At 37.5% G+C, this 23,250-nt stretch overlaps 1 protein-coding gene across 1 annotated transcript in view; it reads left to right on the forward strand.

Annotated features, from left to right (window-relative positions):
• Positions 1-20,295, forward strand: part of MRPL42 (mitochondrial ribosomal protein L42) — a 28,154-nt gene extending 7,859 nt beyond the window's left edge. Inside the window, exons 5-6 of the mRNA XM_061125742.1 lie at positions 6,853-7,016; positions 19,925-20,295. Coding sequence (XP_060981725.1) covers positions 6,853-7,016; positions 19,925-19,970 — 210 coding nt within the window. The 3' untranslated portion in view covers positions 19,971-20,295. The remainder of the gene's footprint in view (positions 1-6,852; positions 7,017-19,924) is intronic.
• Positions 20,296-23,250: the final 2,955 nt, after the last annotated feature.

The raw sequence follows: 23,250 nt of genomic DNA on the forward strand, positions 1-23,250 counted from the left end.
TGCTACTGTATATTGCAGTCTAATAAATTATGAAAAGTTTGTATTTTAGAGTGCTGTTTCATAACTTTTATGTTGTGTTGGTTCTGATCATCCTTTTAATGTTTGGTGAATTTCTTCCTTTTTTTGGTTGGTTTTTTCTAATGGGCCAACATGGGCATAATTTTAAGTGGCCTAGTTTAATTAAGGTTTTCCATATTTCTTCAAAAGCAAAGCACTAGATAAAGGAGGCTTTGTTTTTACTTTAATACAATTTATTTAACTTGACCCAAGTCTTTATTTATTATTTTATGTATGAATTGCTTTCTCTTTTTTCTTTAAGCCTTCTTCTACTATATTCGGTAATGTTTGATTTGCTTTTTGAGGAAAAAATACTTAGGTAATTCATCACATGATGCATCTAGTGGTAGCTGTTTTTAAAAATCATCATTAAGGCCAGAGTACTGATTTGATAGAACAAATTAATGTTAGTTTGCTATTTTATATTCTCTTTTTAATTTCATCATTTTGTCTGCCTACTTTGTATTCTAGCTAGATATCATAGGCAGTAATTTTGTAGCTTTTCTGTTTCATTTCTTTGAACAGTTTATAGAAAACAGGTGTAAGTCACTGACTTTTGACCTGTAACTTCTAGCTCATACTTTCTCCCATTTTTATTTCATATTATTTTTCTGGTTATGTGCTTTATTCCTGTGTTAGCGGTTATACTGAAAAGTCCAAGATCATGTGGTCTTTTCTCACTATCCAGACTCTCATCTCCATATAGCTCTTCGCATCCCTGAATCTGACACTTTTCCTATCCTTCCCAACTCTTAAAACTTCTACATTCTATTAAAACTTACTATCATTTTAAAGTCTCTCAGAACCCTAGCTTATAGAATGTTGCCTTTGCCTTCCGACTCTTAACAGAAACTTGGCTGTACCCTGGCCCCAGTGCTTCCTTGGCACTCTTAAGTAGTTATGCTTTCTCTCCTAAACCCTTTTACTACTGAGCCTAGAGATAGAATAGATGTCCCTGTGGCTCTTCACTGTCATGTCCAGATCATCTTTCCTCCTCCCTAACAGTTTCTAGCTTTGTAGTTTGGATCATTAAACCATGCTATCTACTTTTTTTTTGCTGTCATCCTGCAGTTCACTTCTCATCCTCCCTCCCCCATCCCTCCACTCTTCTTTGAAGATTTTAAATGTACTTTCCCACTCCCCAACACTGTATCCTAATTCTTTGTTATTTCAGTGTCCGTGTAGGTGATCTGTCTACTACCCCAGCCTCTGACTTCTTGATCTTTTATCTCTACAGCAGCCCCCACTCCCATGGTTGTTCCCTGATACCGCGTTGTGCTTAGTCACTCAGGGGTGTCCGACTCTTTGTGACCCCATGGACTATAGCCTGCCAGGTCCTCTGTCCATGGGGATTCTCCAGGCAAGAATACTAGAGTGGGTTGGCTGTTCTCCTCTCCAAGGGGTCTTCCCAGCCCAGGGATCGGACCCAGGTCTCCCGTATTGCAGGTGGATTCTTTATCGTCTAAGCCTCCAGGGAAACCCATGGTAGTTTTCTAGAGAGGTTTTAATCACAAATAATTCTTTCTCCCTGTCTAGGTGTTTAAGAATTCCATTAGTGTGCTACCAACTCCTGCTAGTTTCCCAGCTCCAAGAATTATTCATTCTCTCATTAAGACCGCCATCAATTGATGGAACCGTGTTTTCGCAGTCCTGCACACATCTCATACAATCTCCTTACCTGGATCGATTCCATGCGCGTCATCATCATCACTCCCTTGCATACATACCCGTCTCTCTCTTTCCTTTTTTGTTGCCCTTCCTTTGCTGTATCAGTTGTCCCCTCTCCAGTGTCCTCAGTATCCCTCTGTCTGGTCTAGGAGATCACTCCTGTGAGTTCACACGTAATCCCTCCACACAGTGGCTTCTCCGCTCTTCTTTAAGGTAGATACTTAGGAAGCTCTTGCCTCAGGGCCCATGTAGTTACTGCTTTCTTTGCCTGAATGCTTTCCCCCCAGAAATCCTGTAGTTTATTCCCTCTCCTAGAGATCTCTCCTTATTGGTTCTCTAGAGAGACCTTCCTTGGCCACTGCATTTAAAGTAGAACCCCTGCCCCTGGAGTCCCTGCTGTCCTTCTTTGCTTTGCTTTTCTCAGTAGCGTTTATAATTTCTGGCACAATGGATGTTTCCCTGCTATTCTGTGTGTCTCCCTTCATTAAAATGTAAGCTCCATGAGGACAGGGCCTTGACTATTTTGTTCCCTGCTGTATCATCAGCACCTGGAAAACCTTTGTACTTGGTTGGTGCACAATAAATATTTGTTGATTAACTAAATAAATTGGGTCTTCTCCATGATGTTCTGTTTTAAAGCTAAGAGATATGAATTTGTAGAAGCTTGGAAATTTTTTGTTTCTCAAGTAATTACAGATTGGATTTTATTTACAGTAGGAAACATTCTTGAAAATGCGTTGCTAAAATATGTTCTTTTTGAATCTAGATTTACAAATTTCACAAAAATAGTATATAGCATTAAATAACTGTATTTAAACATGACTTAACATTTAGATTTGATTTTCTTTTCTCAAGGAAGTAGCTGCAACTCTGTTCTCTGCTGCGCTTAGTTGCTCAGTCGTGTCCAACTCTTTGTGACCCCAAGGACTAACTGTAGCCCTCCAGGCGCCTCTGTCCATGGGGATTCTCTAGGCAAGAATACTGAAGTGGGTTGCCATGCCCTTTCTCCAGGGGCTCTTCCCAACCCAGGAATCAAACCGGTCTCTCCTGCATTGCATGCGGATTCTTTACCATCTGAGCTACCAGGGAAGCCCAGCTGCAACTCTAGTGGGCCCTTTAATTCTCTAGGCCCTGGAAAGCATATTTCATACAAAGATCCTGGTCATATGTAGAAGTACCTACTGACACTGACTTTAAGAAAATTAAAATGATTTATATCCTTGGTTTTCTGGTAATTTGTATTTGCATCTAGATGTCGATTATATTCCAAATATCCGGGTAAAAAGATCCTGCTTTCTGTTTCGGCCAGGTATAAGTTTTATTAAAACTAAAAATGTTTTTCTAGAATTTAGGATTTCTAGTTTAGGAAAATAAAGATTTTAAACCAGGGACAAAAAAATAATGATTTGGAAAAATAAAGTAAAAATTTAAGTATTAGGCAATTCTTTTTAGTGGTTGATTTAGTGGAAAATTTCAAAAGTCAAATTTTAAAAATTTTTAAGAAAAGCAAGGAAAATTCAAGGTGACAGTTGTAAATGTTTTTTTAAAGTTGACATACAGTTTTAGTTTTTCCTTTTTACTGAAATATTCATGTACCCTTTCTTTGAAATTTGATCAGGAGGTCAAGTGCATCCTAAAAGTCAGTTCTGAGTCTGTAGAGGCTTTTGGTTTAGGCTTCGAGGAAGCCATTAATTCTAATGTCTTTTTTCTGTGTGCCTGGGAAAGAAAATGTTTTTAATTATACAAAGCAGAGAGAATTTGAGATGTATTAGAATTGAGCCTATTTGGGAGTAGGAAGAGAGACAATGAACATTTATTAACTTGAAAATAGCTGATAATATTTAAAACATTTGATCTTTAGTAACAAGTATAGTAACCTAAGGGGCTTCTCAGATGGCTCAGTGGTAAAGAAGTCACCTGCTAAGCAGGAGAGTCAGCTTTATCCCTATGTTGGGACGATCTCTCTGAAGAAGGAAATGGTAATTCACTCCAGTATTGCGGGGAATCCCATGGACTGAGGAGCCTGGCGGGTTACAGTCCATTGGGTCACAAGTCAGGAATGACTTAGTGACTAAAAACAATAATAACACAATAACCTAAAGGAGAGAAAACTATAGGCTCTAATCTAGTGTTTGCTGGTATCCTTCAGAGCCTGATAGCAACTTGCAAAGACATATATTTCACTCTATGTATTAAAGAGATGATCTTATAAAATTACTTTAAATGTTTAAGGAACACTTTTTTAAAAAAATAAATAATACCACTTTTTTCCTGTTTGAGGCCTTAAAAGAAATATTAGTGGCTTGTTCAGTCAGTCGTGTCTGACTCTTTGCAACCCTGTGAACTGCAGCATGCCAGGCTTCCCTGTTCTTCACTGTCTCCTGGAGTTTGCTTAGTTTCATGTCCATTGAGTCAGTAATGCTGTCTAACCATCTCACCCTCTGCTGCCCCCTTCTCCTTTTGCCTTCAATCTTTCCCAGCATCAGGGTCTTTTCCAGTGAGTCGGTTCTTCAAGTCAGGTGGCCAAAGTATTGGAGCTTCAGCTTCAGCATCAGTCCTTCCGATGAACATTCAGGGTTGATTTCCTTTAGAATTGATTGGTTTGATTTCCTTGCAGTCCAAGAGACTCTCAGGAGTCTTCTCCAGCACCACAGTTTGAAAGCATCAATTCTTCAGCTCTTAGACTTCTTTATGGTCTCAACTCTCACATCAAACCTATATTAAGTAGGTAATTACTGCTCAGATTTTACAGAAAGGAAATTAAGAGTTTCAATAATTTTTCCAAGGTCACAGAGTTAGTAGTTATTGACCAAAGCCCCAATTCTTAACCTTTTCATTATACTTTCTCCTTATTCCCTCCCACACTAAGGAAGTGGTTCCTTATTTCTACTTATGTCAAATTGTTGTACTTAGTGCTCAGTGGTTAAGTTATGTCTGACATTTTGCAACCCCATGAACTGTGGCCTGCCAGGCTCCTCTGTCCATGGGATTTCCCAGGCAGGAATACTAGAGTGGGTTGTCATTTCCTTCTCCAGAGGATTTTCTTGACTTAGGAATCAAACCTGCATCTCCTGCATTTCAGACAGATTCTTTACCACTGAGCCACGAAAATTGAAACTGTGAAAGCTTTTTATAATCTTAATTCCTCAGGGTCCCTTTTTTAAGATTACCTATTGTGTGTTTTTACCTACTTTGCTTTACTTGTAATGTTTTTTATTCCTTCTAGAACTCATTCTGCACTCTATGACAAGGCTCTAACTTGGCTCCTGTTCTATATTTCACTAATGTCTTTGTTATTTTGCATTTCTGTAGTACTTAGTCAGTTGCACCACCATCATGTACTTACAGTTTGCCTATTAAAAGGCTTTAGTTTTTCATGTACGTAAGCTAAATAAATATGAATATATGCTGTAACATTTAATACAGTGGTCGAATGTAGTAGTTGTCATTAATAGTGTATGAATGTAAGAAGATGTCTGTGTTTGAATTGTTTCATTTGTAAATTCAAGTTTTCATTGTGTTGTAATACATATATAAGTTATTTGTAAAGCTTATATATGTTTTCAGTTCATTCGCTTAGTCGTGTCTGATTCTTTGTGACCCCATGGACCGCAACACGCCAGACTTCCTTGTCCATCACCAACTTCTGAGCTTGCTCAAACTCAGGTCCATTGAGTCAGAGATGATCCAACCATCTCATCCTCTGTCATCCCCTTCTCCTCCCGTCTTCAGTCTTTCCCAACATCAAGGTCTTTTCAAATGAGTCAGTTCTTCGCATCAGGTGGCCAAAGTATTGGAGTTTCAGCTTCAGCATCAGTCCTTCCAATGAATATTCAGAACTGATTTCCTTTAAGATGGACTGCTTGGATCTCCTTTCAGTCCAAGGGACTCTCAAGAGTCTTCTCCAACACCGCAGTTCAAAAGCATCAATTCTTCAGCACTCAGCTTTCTTTATAGTCCAACTCTCACATCCATACCTGACTGCTGGAAAAACCATAGCTTTGACTAGATGGACCTTTGTCAGCAAAGCAGTGCCTCTGCTTTTCAATATACTGACTAGGTTGGTCATGGCGTTTCTTCCAAGGAGCAAGCGTCTTTTATATATGTTACATATAAATATATATATGTTTTATATATGTTATATATATATATATATAACATACATATATTCTATTTTGTATATGTTATATTTTTTAATAAAACTAATGTTACAATCTTGTGTTAACATGTCATATCACTTAATATTTAAAATATAGGTAAGCTGACTTTCCAAGGCACTGATTTTTAAGAGCTTTAGTCAGCTACTGTTGCTGATGGACATATGCTATCTTACTAGTGTTGGGAAGAAATGAGATTTTTTTTTTTTTAGTAATTATCGTCTTTGGGGGAAAAAACTACTCAAATTATCATAAAGCATCATTTAATGCCAGTGCAGTCACCTAAAATGAAAATATTGAAAATTTTTCCTGTTTCTTTTGGATATAAGAAATGTCATTTTCAATTAAAGGTTTTCCATTGTATCTCACTTTAATGTTAGAGACTGTGGGCACTGTAATTTTTGGGTTTTTTTGTTTTTTTACCTGAGCCATGTGATATGTGGGATCTCAGCTCCCTGACCAGGGATCAAACTCGAGTCCCTTGCAGTGGAAACATCGAGTTTTAACCACTGGACCATCAGGGAAGTCCTGACTATAAACTTTTAAGTTAAAAAGTGGGCACAATTTATAGTTTTGAGAAATAGAGACTAAAGTAATAAGTACTTTATTATTGGGAGAAGATAAATTTAAATAATAACTTAATTATTGGAAAGGAAACCCAGAACTTGATATGAGAAGAAAAATATTTCTGGGGACTTCCCTGATGGTCCAGTGGTTAGGGCTCTGTGCTTCCACTGCAGAGGGCACAGCTTCAATCCCGAGTTGAGGAGCTAAGATCCTACATGCCATGCCTGGGGTGCAGCCAAAAATAAATTCTGATTTGCTAACGGATAGTGCAACTCAGTGAAACCATTTTGGTGACTTATCTACCCACCTTGAAGTACTGTGGTGGTAGTTATTTTACCGTCAACTCAATCAGATGCTGGCTAACATTCCTACATGTTGATGTTCACTGCTGTTTATTTTGTAGCCTATCCCTCGGCCAGATCCAGTGCATAACAATGAAGAAACACATGATCTAGTACTGAAAAGCAGATTAGAAGAAAAAAGTGAACACTTAGAGCAAGGACCCATGATAGAACAACTCAGTAAAATGTTCTTTACTACTAAGCACCGTTGGTATCCTCGTGGACAGTAAGTGTTTTCTTTTCTTCTTCATCTCTCACTGAACACTAAAGAAATAACACAATTTTCTTTCTGTTAACAGCCTTCTGAGGTTGTACTTTGCCTGAAGGAGTTAACACCCAGTATGTTCACCTACTGAATTGTGCTTTTAAATCTACATAAAGTGTAGCTGAAATGAAAGTGTACTTCTTCTCTTCCTTTATTTTAGTGGGAGAGTTTAATCAAAGCTTTCAGGGAATCATGCAGGGGTTCTTAAAATTTTTTCTGTTTTGTGATATAGTCATTTAAAGTATTGTTTTTATTTGTTGTCCTTAGAATATTTCTAACTAGATATCTGTACAAAGTTTTAAATTCATTATAACAAAGCACAGCTCTTCTTTTCCACTCAAAAAAGCCTTTCTCTCCCTTAATAATGTTTCTATAATAAAATGATATTTCTGCATTAGTTTCCAAGGGAAAAAAATCTGTGTTTTTTTTTTTGCCACAGTAGTATCTTTTTTATTTTAAGGTAAAACAATATTTGTTTTTAATTTATTGAAGCATAGTTGGCCTACAAGGTTATATTAGTTTGAGGCGTACCTCAAAGTAGTGATTCAGTATTTTTATAGGTTTTACCCCATTTAAAATTAATACAAAATAATAGCTATATTTTCCTGTGCTCTGCAATATATCTTTGTTGCTTCTTTATTTTATACATGGTAATTTGTGTTTCTTAATTTCACACCCCTACCTTGCGTCTCTCCCTTCTCCCCATTGGTTACCACTAGTTTCTTCTCTATGTGAGTCAGTTTCTGTTTTGTTATATATGTGTGCATGCTAAGTCGCTTGTCGTGTCCAACTCTTTGCAACCCCATGGACTGTAGCCTGCCAGGCTCCTCTGTCCTCCCGGGGATTCTCCAGGCAATAATACTGGAGTGGGTTGCCATGCTCTCCTCCAGGGGATCTTCCTGACCCAGGGATCAAACCTGCATCTCATGTCTCCTGCATTGGCAGCTGGGTTCTTTACCGCTAGCACCATCCGGGAAGCCCGTTTTGTTATATACATTTGTTTTATTTTTTAGATTCCACATATAGGTGATAACATGGTGTATTTGTCTTTTCTCTGTCTGACTTATTTAACTAAACATAATACTGGAAATTTCCTGGTGGTCCAGTGGTTAGGACTCCGTGCTTTCACTGCCGAGGACATGGATTCAGTCCCTGTTTGGGAACCGAGATCCCACAAGCTGCTGTGTGTAGCAGAGAAATATATTGCATCTTCTTTATCCGTTTATCTCTTGGCTACCATCAGTTCAGTTCAGTCGCTCAGTCGTATCTGACTCTTTGCGACTCCATGAATAGCAACACGCCAGGCCTCCCTGTCCATCACCAACTCCCGGAGTTTACTCAAACTCAGGCCCATCGAGTCAGTGATGCCATCCAGCCATCTCATCCTCTGTCGTCCCCTTCTCCTCCTGCCCCCAGCCCCTCCCAGCATCAGGGTCTTTTCCAGTGACTCAACTCTTCGCATGAGGTGGCCAAAGTACTGGAGTTTCAGCTTCAGCATCAGTCCTTCCAATGAACACCCAGGACTGATCTCCTTTAGGATGGACTGGTTGGATCTCCTTGCAGTCCAAGGGACTCTCAAGAGTCTTCTCCAAAGTGTCTTTCAATTCCTTCACCTATTTTATGTCCCCTTCCTTGTTTTTTCTTTCTTATCCAGCACCCACTTAGTTTATACATGCAGTCTATATTTTTCCCTTTTTGTAACTTACATTATAGGAAAACAGGTTAGCAAGCCTTTTATATAGCCCCATATCTCAGTCACTGCTGTATTCTAAGATTTCTTTCTATGATTCATACCATTGCTCATGTTTATCTTTTATTTCTTTCCCATCATCGAGATATTTTAGTTCAAGCCCCACCTTAAAATTTTTTTATAATGGCTTTCAGTACTTGTTTCCTGCATGTTTCATATTGCTGCAGTTTTCTTGGGATCTTTTGTTTATAACCAAATTGCTGAAGTTACAAAAATTCTGTGTTGTATTTGTAATTTGAAGAGGAAAGACTGAAGGCAAGAAGACCATTAGGGAGTCTTAAAACCAAACGTGTAATCTTCAGACTTTCTGTGTAGTATCCCACCTATGTGTAATCTTATTACTGCTAATTAGCTTTAACTGCTAATTAATTTAATCTCCTGGTGTATCTTCTCCCTTCAGGATTACTAGGCACTTTCAGTTCTAAGAAGACTTTAATTAGATGCAGTTGATTATCCCAGGATCTCTCCTAATAAAGAGTTCAACAGAAAAACCCCAGATGCTAGCTTGTGTGTACAAAGAAAAGTTATACCTGTAGGCATGGTTGTCATGATGCATCATCTTTCACAATTTTAATGTGTGATTACTGCTACTTAACAAAGATTTATTTGGTATATATATATATGTATATATATATATATACATATATGTGTATATATATATATATATATAGAGAGAGAGATAGTTTGGATTAATGGGAGCCATTTTCAAGTGTTGGTTTCTAGATGTTAGAGAACATTTCTTTAATATCAGGCGGGATATACAAGGATATTTTACTAAATATTTAACAGTTTTAAAGTTATAACAGTTAAAAGAATGGGACCCATTATGAATTTACTACTTGGGGCTATATAACATCTTTTTAAATAAGTTATTGAAAGGTATAAAATACTTGTTTTTAAAATATTTTAAAGCAATTCAGAAGTATTAAAACTATAAAATAAAAATCTTTTTTTTATACCTACTAATGCTATATTCCCCTTAGATAAACACTGTTAAACTCTCCCTATATGAATAACCCTACCTCATATTATACTCAGTTCTGTGCTTTTTGAACTCCAATAAAGTAGAACCTTTTCTGAGAGTATAACTGTGTTAAAGAGGCTGGACTGACTTAAATCATCTTGTCTCTGCTACTTACTAGCTAGTTAGTTAGTAAGTTCAATCTTGTTATCTATTGAAGAAAATAGAAATAATAATGCATAATTTGCTTGGTGGTTTTGAGATAAAATATAATCAAACACCTGGCATACAGTATATGTACAGTAGTAGTGTGATAATGATAATTAATTAATATTGTCTGTCTCCTACTCACAGTTTTTCTTTTATTCTTTTTGAAGCATCTTTCCCTTTTTTTGACTATGCCATGCAGCTTGTAGGATCTCTCAGACCAGGGACTGAATCCAGGCCAGGGCAGTGAAAGCACCAAATCTGACGACTAGACCACCAGAGAACTCCCTGAAGCATCTTTTCTTAAATAGGCTCTTTTGAGGTGTAGTTTACATACTTCAAGTTTACCAGTTTTAAGTTTACAACTTAATGATTTTTGACAAATGTTTTAAGTGAAATAGTCACCAGTTTAAGTATGTAAATGTATACATTGTAACAAATGTATGCTGCTAGTGGTAAAGAACCTACCTGCCTGTAGATGGTAAGAGACAAGAGTTGGGTTTCTGGGTGGGGAAGATCCCCTGGAGAAGCGAATGGCAATCCACTCTAGTATTCTCGCCTGGAGAATCCCTTGGACAGAGCAGCCTGATGGGCTACAATCCACAGGGTTGTATAGGGTCGCAAAGGGTCGTACTTAAAACAGTCAAGATGATGCTGATCAGACCACCAATGACCAATTTCAAGATAACTGTCAGAGCTGACTGTACTGTTATCTGCATGAAGCCCCCTCCCTCTGTCTATAAAAGCTCTTGCCCACCAACTCTCAGTCAGGGGAGTCAGCCTTTGGACCGACAGCAGTACCTACTCTCCCTGGGAGCCAGTCTCCAAAATAAAGCAAACTTTCCTTTCCACCAACATTGCCTCCTTACTAGATTTTGAGATGCAAGTAGCTGGACACCCATTTTGGATAACAATTATACAACTGTCTTGTGTAGTTATTACATGTTGTACATGCTAAGTATAATATTTGGCATATCATTATTATTGTTATTCTATTGTTATTATTACAACTGTTGTTATTTAGTATTGTTGGACTGTTTTCCTTTGTTTCTACATTTTCTCACTTCTTTGATTAAACTTATTTGTTGGCTAAAGTTTTTCCACAGACAAAAAGCAAGCTGAGGATATGTGGGGAGGGCAGTCAAGGGCCATAAGGTCCTGCTTTGTTTCATAACCACTACCACGATCATAATATAGACTGTTTTCATAACTCCAGGAAGTTCTCCCATGCCTTTTTGCAGTCTGATCCCTCCCTATAATCCTCACCCTTGGCAATTACTTGTCTGCTTTTTATTACTTTCCAGGATTTCATGTAAATGGGATTATACAGTACATAACCTTTCGTTTCTGACTTATTTCACTAAGTACAGTGCTTTTTGTATATTTTGTATATTATTTTGTATACCAATAATTTGTTCTTTTTTATTTCTGAGTAGTATTTCCTTGTATGGATAGACCACAGTTTGTTTATCTGTTAACCAGTTGGACATTTTGGCTTCTTTCCAGTTTTTTGGCCGTTTTATTTTTAAAATGTATTTTTGGCTGTGCTGGGTCTTCAACACTGCCCGGGCTTTTCTCTAGCTGTGGCAAGTGGAGGTGACTCTCTGGTTGCGGTGCACAGGCTTCTCATTGTGTCAGTTCCTCTTGTTACAGAGCACTGGCTCTGGAGCATGCGGGCTTCAGTGGTTGTGGCACGTGGGCTCAGTAGTTGCAGCTGCCGGACTCCAGAGCACAGGCTCAGTCACTGTGAGCATGGACTTAGTTGCTCCGTGGTATGTGGGATCTCCCTGGATCAGGGATCAAACCTGTGGCCCCTGCATTAGCAGGAGGATTCCTATCCACTGCATCACGAGGGGAGTCCTGTTTATGTTTAAACTTTAAAAGTTTTTATTGGGGTGTAGTTGACTTACAGTGTCCGTTTCCGGTGTACAGCAGGGTGATGGTGTGTGTGTGTGTCCGGTGTACAGCAGGGTGACAGGGTGTGTGTGTGTGTGTGTGTGTGTGTGTGTGTGTATGTGTGTGTTTGTGTCTCCTTTCTCTGTCAGGTCCTTCCCCTGTGTGGGTCATTACAAAATGCTGAGCAGGGCTTCCTGTGCTCTACAAGAGGTCCTTGTTAGTTATCTATTTTATATATAGAAGTGTGCATGTGTCAGACTCGGCCTTCTCATTTATCATTTCCCTCCACCTTTCTCCTTTGGTAACCCTGAGTTTGTTCTCAAGATCTGTGAGTCTGTTTGTTTTGTAAATTAGTTCATTTGTATCATTTTGTTGTTGTTGTTAGATTCCACATGTAAGTGATACCATATGATACTTATCTTTCTCTGTCTGACTTACTTCACTTAGCATGGTAATCTCTTGGTCCATTCATGTTGCTGCAAATGGCATTATTTCATTCTTTTTTATTGCTGAGTAAAATCCCATTGTATTATATATATGTACCACATCTTCTTTATCTGTCCCTCTGTTGATGGACATTTAGGTTGCTTCTCTGTCCTGGCTGTTATAACTATACTGCAGTGAACATTGGGATGCATGCATCTTTTTGAATTATGGTTTTCCCTGAATATATACTCAGGAGTAGGATTGCTGGATCATATGGTAGTTTTGTTTTTAGTTTTTAAAGGAACGTTCATACTGTTCTCCATAATGGTTGTACCAATTTACCTTCCCACCAACAGTGTAGGAGAGCTTCCTTTTCTTCGTACCCTCTCCAGCATTTATTGTTTGCAGACTTTTTGGTAGTGGCCATTCTGACTGGTGTGACGTGATGCTTCATTGTAGTTTTTTGTTTGTTTTTAATTTATTAATTTTTTAATACTTTAACTACACTGGGTCTTTGTTGTGGCATGTGGGCTTTTTGTTGTGGTTTGAAGACTTTCTTTAGTTGAACTGCATAGGCTTCTCTTATTGTGGAGCACAGGCTTAGGTGCTCCTCTCCCCGACCAGGGATCAAACCCATGTCCCTTGCATTCGAAGGTGGATTCTTAGCCACTGGACCATTGGGTAAGTCCCCCTTGTAGTTTTGATTTGCATTTCTCTAATAATTAGTGATGTTGAGCTTCTTTTCGTTTGCTTTTTGGCTGTCTGTCTTTGGAGAAATGTCTGTTTAGATTTTCTGCCCACCTTTTTTTTTCTTCCTTTTTTGGCTGCACCATGAGGCATGCCAGATCTTAGTTCCCCAACCAGGAATGGAACCTTACCCCTTGTATTGGGAGCATGGAGTTTTAACCCAGTGGACCACCAGAGAAGTCCCTGCCCATTTACTGATTGGGTTGTTTATTCTTTTGATACTGAGCAGCATAAACTGTCTGGATATTTTGGAGATGAATCCTTTGTTAGTTGCATTGTTTTCAAATATTTTCTCCCATTCTGTGGTTTGTCTATTCATTTTGTTTATAGTTCTGTTTGCTGTGCAAAATTTTTTATAAAGTTTGAAGGTTTGTTTGTTGTTTTTTTTTTGTCTATGCCAAGTGCGGCATATACAATCTTAATTCCCTGATCAGGGGTTGAACTGGTGAATCAGAAGCATGAACTTAACCATGGGATCACCAGAGAAGTCCCCAAAAGTGGGCTTTTTAAATGAAATATAGTTGTATTTTGTTTTTTTATCCAGTCTGACTTCTGATTTTAGTATCAAGCCATCCTAAGTGCTTTTTCTTTTGATTTTCAGTACTTGCACTCTTCTTCTGCCATTTGTTCTTAGCCTGCTTTTTTCATGAAATTTGATTATAGTCATTTTGAATAGCTACCACCTCTAAATTATTTTAACTATAATTTATTAGATACCCATTAACATTATATTTGTGGTAAGTTTTTGGTTTTCTCTTTTGCTGTCATTCTGTCTTCATCAGGAATGCAACTTCTGTTTTGTAGTTTCCTGGAAGACCTCTAATACAGTATCTTTAATACAATGTGTATGTACTAAGTCACTGTCTTATGGGATATTATCTTGCCTAATTATCTTTCCAGTTTCTTGAAGGTGTTGTTTTTCTTTGAAGCTGTACTTTATGGTGGTCTTTGGGTTGGTCCATTGGTAAATTTCCCTGTGATTCTTGCAAGTTTTATTTTCAGAGTTGAGCTGTTAAGTCATGAGGATTTATTTAATTTCCATTTTATCTAGGTAGGTCACCTGTGCATTAAGATGTTCTTTATTATCAGATTCTGAATCAAGGTCAGCAAAGGCTTTATGATCCTGGGTTGTTGCCTACCTCATTCAATCCTGAACCTACCTGCATTTAATTATTGACCTCACCCACAGTGGGGTGGACTGGAAGCATAGGTAGTATGCTCTACAGAATTGATGCTGAAATAGTCCAATAGGTAATAAACACTGGAGGTTAGGTTATCTCACATATGGAAATCCACTGTTAGAATTGTTACCACTAAATTTATGAACTGGATATTACTGTTTCCTAATCCTGATGATCTTATTTACTTTAACATGGCAGTTCAAGGAGTCATCTTAGATTTGGGCTTTATACTGAGACTGGTTATAGAACTGTTTGAATTTTCAGGGTGAGAATGAGTGATGAGGAAATTCAGGGCCCTGGGTTTGGGATTAAATTGAACTTTTGGTTCCCTCCCTTCTACCTTTTGCCTATTTTTATATGCAGTTGTGCAAAGATTGATTTTTTTAAAATATAGCATATGTAACCATGAGGCTTCTGCTACTTCCTATTTACTAATATTATAGGTGATGAAAACCAATTACGCTGGCTAAATCACTACATTATAATTTCCCTGATGTAATGGGACTTTGAATATATTCTGTGAAAGGTACTCCTTCTATAAATCAATTTCTTTGTACTCCCTATAGTAGTTTGCATTAGATAGCTCCTCTGTATACAGGTGTTGAGGACCTGATTGTGAGTCACTTTGCTCTTCTCTACAGCCCCTGAGGTGTCTCCTGTTGGCCTTTAATGTCACCAGTACTCAGGAAGCAGGACATATCAGTTCCCTAAGTTGCCAGCATCTGTGTCCAAGCTCTTCTTCCTGTCTTCAGTCTTCCTCAGTTGGCGAGAAAAAAATAAAAGTGGAGCATTCCTTCCATTATGGTTCTTTGCAGAACACATCATTTTAGCAATATTGCAGCGTTCCTAGTGGTTCTATTTGAGTTTTCTGTTATTTTTCTTGTTAATTCAACCTTAATAAGTTTGCTAAAACTCTTTTTTACATTTTTTACACATCCAGAGTTCATATACTATTAATATCTTGGTTTCTCTTGCTGATTCCTTTTCATTTCCCTTATGTCTAAATTTTGGAGTTCCCCAAGGATCGATCAGTCCTTGGTTCTCTCATCTTTTCTGTCCATTCCCTAAGACAGTGATCTCATCCAATCTTATGGGTTTAAATACCATCTAGATTGGCTCCCAAATTTCTCTCTTCCTGTCCCTTGACCTCCAGACCTGTATTTCCAGGTACCTACTTGACATGTCTAATGGACATCCTTAACTTAATGTGTCTGTCACAAACCAGCTTCTCCTACAATTTTCCCTGTCTCAGTTAATGCCAGTTCCATTCTTCTAGCTGCTTGGGCCAGAAATCTTGGTGCCATTCTTAACTTTTCTATTTGTCTCACCCCCAGCATCTGGTCTATCAGCAGATCCTGTTGCCTCTGTCTCCAAAATGTATCAATTTGACCATTTATCACCATTCCCTCTGCCATCATCCCGTCTGTGCCACCATCGTTTGCCTGGTTCATAGAAGAAGCTTTCTAACTGGTCTCCCTACTTGAGCCTTTGCTTTGCTGCAGTTTGTTCTGAGCACACAGCCAGAATTATGTTAGTTATAATTTTTCTGTTGAAAAACCTCCAACAGCTTTCCATCTCACTCAGAAAACTATAGGCCTTACCTATTATCTACAGGAATTTACGTGATCTGATCCTCTATTACCTTTCTATTCTCATTTCCAATTGTTCTCTTCCATCTTCAGGCTGTTCCAACCTCATGACCTCTTTGCTGTTCCTTCAACATGCCCTTCCTTCCACCTCAGACCCATTATTGTTGTTGTTCAGTCGCTCAGTTGTGTCTGACTCTTTGCAACCCCATGGACTGTAGCACGTCAGGCTTCCCTGTCCTTCACCATCTCTCCGAGCTTGCTCAAACTCATGTCCATTGAGCTGGTGATGCCTTCCAGCCATCTCGTTCTCTGTCATCCCCTTCTCCTCCTGCCCTCTGTCTTTTCCAGCATCAAGTCTTTTCCAATGAGCTGGCCTTTCACATCAGGTGGCCAAAGTACTGGAGCTTGAGTTTTAGCTTCACAGTCAGTCCTTCCAATTCAGGGTTGATTTCCTTTAAGACTGATTTGTTTGATCTCCTTGCAGTCCAAGGGACTCTCAAGAGTCTTCCCAGCACCACAGTTCGAAAGCATCAGTTCTTCAGTCCTCAGCCTTCTTTTTAGTTCAACTCTCACATCCATGTGTGATTACTGGGAAAACCGTAGCTTTGGCCATACAGACCTTTGTTGACAAAGTAATGTCTCTGCTCTTTAATACGCCATCTAGGTTTGTCATAGCTTTTCTTCCAAGGAGCAAGCATCTTTTAATTTCATGGTTGCAGTCACTGTCCACAGTGGTTTTGGAGCCCAAGAAAATAGTCAGTGTTTCCATTGTTTTCCCATCTATTTGCCCTGAAGTGATGCGACCAAAGGCCATGATCTTCGTGTTTTGAGTGTTGAGTTTTAAGCCGTCTTTTTCACTCTTCTTTCGTGCTCATCAGGAGGCTCTTTAGTTCTTCACTTTCTGCAATAAGGGTGGTGTCATCTGCATATCTGAGGTTATTGCAGTCTTGATTCCAGGTTGTGATTCATCCAGCCTGGCATTTTGCATGATGTACTCTGCATATAAGTTAAATAAGCAGGGTGACAATATACAGCCTTGATGTACTCCTTTCCCAGTTTTGAACCAGTTCATTGTTCCGTGTCTGGTTCTAACCCTTGCTTCTTGACCTGCATATAGGTTTCACAGGAGGCAGATAAGGTGGTCTGAACCATCTCTTCAAGAATTTTCCACAGTTTTTTGTGATCCACACAGTCAAAAGCTTTAGCGTAGTCAATGAAGCAGGAGTAGATGTTTTTCTGGAATTCTCTTGCTTTTACTATGATCCAGTGGATGTTGACAGTTTGACCTTTGGTTCCTCTGCCTTTTCTAAATCTACCTTGTACATCTGAAAGTTCTCAGTTCACATACTGTTGAAGACGAGCTTGAAGGATTTTGAGCATTACCTTGCTAGCATGTGAAATGAGTGCAATTGTATGGTAGTTTGAACATTCTTAGGCATTGTCCTTCTTTGGGATTTGAAAAACTGACCTTTTCCAGTCCTGTGGCCACTGCTGAGTTTTCCAAATTTGTTAGCATATTGAATGCAAAACTTGAACAGCATCATCTTTTAGGATTTGGAATAGCTCAGCTGGAATTCCATCACCTCTTCTTTGGAGTTTTTATCACTGAAGCCTTCCTTGGCCAACTTGTTTATCTTATTTTTCCGTCTAATACACTGGAATGTAAGCTTCATGAGGGTGGGGATTTTGTCATGTTTTGTGTACCACAGAAACTTTAACGCCTAAAGATGATGCCTGTTATGTAGTAGATGCTCCACATATTTAAAAATGAATGAATGAGATTCATTCGTTGAATGATTCTGATTTTCATAATATCTCTTAAAAAAGAAAATAGGTAACATAATTCCACCAAATGTACAGTTATGTTGAAAAAAGGGATGGAAGGATTGAAAGAAGTCTGGATTGAAAGTAAGAAGGATATGGAACATGATTCTATATTTCTGAAATATAAAGCAATATTCTATAAATATTTGAGTAGCAATACCTCTTTAAAGAGCGACTTGAATATTTTCCCATGGAGGCAACAAAAATTAACTCGCAACATCAGTAGGAAACATTGAACATCCAGCTGCATTGTGAATCAGGGGGTGAAGTTCTATCCTGGACTCTAAGAGCTGTGGACAAATCTTTCAGATATCACTGAGTCATGTAATTTAAGAGGGGTAACAATATGTTTTGCCTTGCCAGGAACTGTCTCAGTTTAACTGTTTTGTTAATTATTAATAGAACAGATTTTTATTCTTTAAATGATCCCAGTTTGGATAAGTCATAAGGGCATCTTAAAATTCAGGTGTTTGCTTCCAAGTGTTGACATTCATGCATGATAAAAAGTCTGTAAATGCTATTTGACATTTATTGATCATATTTTAGAATTTGACTTTGTTAGGTTCAGGGCTATCAAGATCTCCAAGTGTTTTTGGGCCTTAAGCATCTTGAGTAGTGAAAGTGTTTGAGCATTGTAAGCTGAATCACATTTGTGTAGGACAGTGCTTAGATTTTTAGAACCACAGACTTCATTGAGAATCCAATGAAACCTATTAATCCACTTCCCCGGAAAATAAATACATGTTCAAAATTTTAATAAATAATTTCAGGAAGTTTGTAACTTCCCAAACCTCTATTCTGTGTCTCTTAGCTTTTACAGAACATCTTTCAGGAATACAGTTGTGCTAGTAAAACCTTGATTATATGGCACATAACTGGAGCCCTTAAGAAAACGATAATCTTCTCAATGCCAATATAAATATATGTAGACGTGTTTAGGTAAGTGATAATGTGCTATATGTTACCCTGCAACTTAGTATCCCATGTTAGGACATATAGATGTGCTTCATTTATTTAACTTAATTTCTATATTTTGCAGTTTATCAAAAAGCAGTATATAGGAAAGTTGCCTGTATGAAACCTTTAAGATAAGCAAAAAATACTTGAGATCATCGTAATCACAACTGAAGGACATAAGATACATGCCTTGTCACTTATGGTATAGATATCTTTACAGTGAATTTCCACACTAGCAAAAAAGTTAAAAATTAGCTCAGATCAATTTTCCACAGTCTCGCCTTAAGGGAGTTTTTGAAGAGAACTCATCACTGAGAGCACATGTACTCTGTGCAGAAATTTTCTTGACTCAATAAATAGAGTTCTTTATTGAAAAAAGAATTGAAAAGAGAAATTGAAAAAAGAAAATAGAGTTCTCCATGGTGAAAACACTTCAGTCACTGGTAACAGTGCATTTTATTTCTCTCTTTCTATACATAAGTTTTAATAGTTTTGCCTATTTTTACATGGTTTTAATCATACTGTATATATAAATTTGAATCCTGTATCATCCCTTCCCCCTTTAATATTTAATATTATATATTTAATATTTTCATATTAAGATTTGCTTTAGGATAGATTTCCAGAGAGGAATTATTAGATCAAAAGTTATGATTAATAAAAAAAATTTTGATAGTGCCACACTGGTTTTCAAATGTTATACTGATGCATACTTTAAGCAGTTGGGTGTGATATTGCTTAGTTCACCATACCTATAGTTGCATTGTACATTATAATTTAAAAATTATTTGTGATTGCAAAAACAAGGGAAAAGATTGCTCACTTTAAATTTGTATTCTTCCATTTTTTGTGATACTGCACATTTTCCATATACATACTACTAATTATATTCTATTTATTTTATTTTTTTTCTATTGTTTATTAAAACATAATTTTGAAGCTTAAGAGTCTTCCATTTAGAGCTGATCATCCCCTTTTAAATAAAACTTCAATAGAGTGTATTCTTCATATTCACAATATGGTGTTTCTTTGCTCCAAAGACAATCATTAGATTTAAGTTAAGGAACAGTCATCTAGATTACCATATTGAAACTACCTCAAGATGTGAAAAAAGACTTTCCAAATGCTTAATTAATAGAAAATTTTCACAGCAGGGAAATGTGGCTTATTATTAAGAAATATCTATTTGAGGTATATGTATGTATTATGTTTAATTGATTTTTTTTTTTGAGTGCCAATAAACACCAAGCTAATACAAATTTGATATTTCTATCAGGAACAGTTAACTTTTATTAAAATAATCTTATCTTAAATGTTTTCTTCCTTTCAAGGTATCATAGACGTCGTAGGAAACTGAATCCTCCAAAAGACAGATGATATTGATGTTTTTAGGAATCAAAGAGGAGTGTTACCCTGGATCTCATTTGCCTTTTGAGAAGATACAATTGGGTGTATTCACTAATATGTTATATAGTAAAATAATAATAAAACATCTTTTCATATATTAGAATGTGTATTTCTTTATATATAGTAAGTAATTCTGAATTTGACAATCTGAATTTTAAAAAGCCTCCTTTATAGTATTTTCCTGTTGAGTTATTTAAGTCTCGTATTTATTTTTATGTGCCTAGTATGCTTAAGTACTTTTATCAACCAAATACTGTTAGTAGTATAAATATGATTAATAAAAATATGCATGGTTCTTCTGAAGATTTTTAAATTGCTTTTGCAAAGAAACTCATGCTGTTCGCACAGAAAAAGATGTTATAATGTTTCCTTTCTTGTGGCTCTAGGGAATAATTAGTTACATTTTAATCAGTTTTTCCTATCTGCTGGGTCGTTTGTTTACAATATTATTAAATTCTCAAAATAGTCCTCTGAAGAAACAGCATCTTCCCCATTTTACAGATAAGACTAAGTGACTTGAACTCTGCCTACCTAGCAAGTGGCAGAGCCAGGATCCACCCTGTCAGGCTCCAGAGCTTTTTAACAATGCATCACTATGACAAGAGGTGTTTTCTTTCAGCCGAGAATTTTTACTTTCCTAGAAAGAATATATTATTCATTTTGACATTTTTTTCTGGCTGTCTTAAAAATTCTGCTTGCTTTAGAGCACATGCAACTCTGATTAAAACATGAATATTACTAAACTTAACTGGTGTTATAAGAATCAGTTCTGTTCAGTCACCCAGTTGTGTCCGACTCTTTGGAACCCCATGGACTGCAGCACGCCAGGCTTCCCTGTCTGTCACCAACTCCTGGAGCTTTCTCAAACTCATGTCCATTGAGTCGGTGATGCCATCCAACCATCTCACCCACTGTCGTCCCCTTCTCCTCCTGCCTTCAATCTTTCCCAGCATCAGGATCTTTTCCAGTGAGTCAATTCTTTTCATCACATGGTTGAAGTATTGGAGTTTCAGCTTCAGCTTCAGTCCTTCCAGTGAATATTCAGGACTGATTTCCTTTAGGATTCACTGGTTGGATCTCCTTGCAGTTCAAGGGACTCTGAAGAGTCTTCTCCAACGCCACAGTTCAAAAGCATCAATTCTTCAGTGCTCAGCTTTCTTGATAGTTCAACTCTCATATCCATACATGACCACTGGAAAAACCATAGCTTTGATTAGATGGACCTTTGTTGGCAAAGTAATGTCTCTGCTTTTTAATATGCCATCTAGGTTGGTCATAGTTTTTCTTCCAAGGAGTAAGTGTCTGTCAGTTTCATGGCTGCAGTCACCATCTGCAGTGATTTTGGAGCCCAGAAAAATAAAAGTCTATCACTGTTTCCATTGTTTCCCCATCTACTTGCCATGAAGTGATGGGACTGGATGCCATGATCTTAGTTTTTTGAATGTTCAGTTTTAAACCAACTTTTTCACTCTCCTCTTTCACTTTCATTAGGAGGCTCTTTAGTTCTTCGCGCTTTCTGTCATAAGGGTGGTGTCATTTGCGTGTCTGAGGTCATTGATATTTCTCCCAGCTATCTTGATCCCAGCTTGTGCTTCATCCAGCCTGGCATTTCACAAGATGTACTACTCTGCATATAAGCTAAATAAGCAGGGTGACAATACACAGCCTTGATGTTCTCCTTTCCTGATTGGAACCAGTTTGTTGTTCCATGTCCAGTTCTAACTGTTGATTGTTGACCTGCATACAGATTTCTCAGGAGGTTAGGTAAGGTGGTCTGGTATTCCCCTCTCTTGAAGAATTTTCCACAGTTTGTTGTGATCCACAAAAAGGCTTTGGCATAGTCAATAAAGCAGAAGTAGATGTTTTTCTGAAACTCTTGCTTTTTTATGATCCCATGGATGTTGGCAATTTGATCTCTGATTTCTCTGCGATTTGGTCTCTGGTTCCTCTTATAAGGATATTAATAGTCTATTCTGTTGATTATCACTACCAGCTTATATATGATCAGCATTGCTGCCTCTGTGCTTTCTCCTTAGGAAATGAGGAGTCTTTTAAGATGGAAAGTTACTTTATTCAAACTTGTGCAATATTTGTGATATTTTTAAATTGGATGTGAAAAATGATTTCACATTCTATTGCTTAATCTAGTTCTTTTCATAAAGGAAGGTGAAGGTTCAAGTGTTCAGTAAAATGTAGGAATAATAGGAAAGTATAAAGGAAATAAAAATATGTTACTCATTTGGGGGGAAAAGCAAAGGAAAGACAAATCAATAGAATTTAATAATCTGAAATATTAACCACTTATATTTGGTGATATATCTTCAAAAATAGTTTGTTTCCGGTTGATTTATATCCAAAATTTTACAAAGATTGAGATATGCCATATTATGAAAGTAGTAAGATTATAAAAACTAAAGTAAATGACAAATTTTCTTCTAAATGCTAGGATCTACTAAGTAGAGATCGTTCAGTTGTGAGATGTCCAAAGCGCACATATACATGTGAGTGCTTTGGAGAATTAGTTTTATTTGTACTGGAAATATCATACATTGTAGTTAACACTGTAGTTCCTGAAATGCTGGATTTCACGAGTTGCTGAATAAGTACATATTTCATCACCACCTTCACCTCCACTCAGCCTCTCCCATTTTCCACCTCAAAGGTGTAACCTATTGTCCACCATCACTAACATTTCATGGAAGATTATTTTGTTTTTTCAGAAATTTAAAAAAATACATAAGGTATGATGATTCTTTAAATGGAATAAATTTAGCTTCATGAAAATACTACTACCCAGTCCTCATTCTCATATTTCCTTCCATTGGTGAGGTGGATTGTTGTTGGGGCTTCCCTGGTGGCTCAGATGGTAAAGAGTCCACCTGCAAGGCAGGAGACCTGGGTTCGATCCCTGGGTGGGGATGATCCCCTGGAGAAGGGAATGGATTGTTAACATACTTCAAATTGATAAAAAGCATTGTCCATGAAACCACCAGAGGGCACTCTCATATAGGGTTCAGTTTGAGCACTCCTCACCCAAAGGGCAGTGACTTAATGTATTTAATTTAGCAGATACTAAATGTATCTAATTAGCAGATACTAATGTACTTAATTTAGCAGATACTATTTGGGTATTCTGTAGGTAAGAATGATAAGTAGAATAAGTGACGGCAGTGAAATTAAGTAAAGCCATTATTCATTCTGTTGATCTAGTCATTTATTGTACCCCTACTACTATGAAGAGGCATTGTAC

The sequence above is a fragment of the Dama dama genome, chromosome 3 (assembly GCF_033118175.1).
Source record: "Dama dama isolate Ldn47 chromosome 3, ASM3311817v1, whole genome shotgun sequence".
NCBI lineage: Eukaryota > Metazoa > Chordata > Mammalia > Artiodactyla > Cervidae > Dama > Dama dama.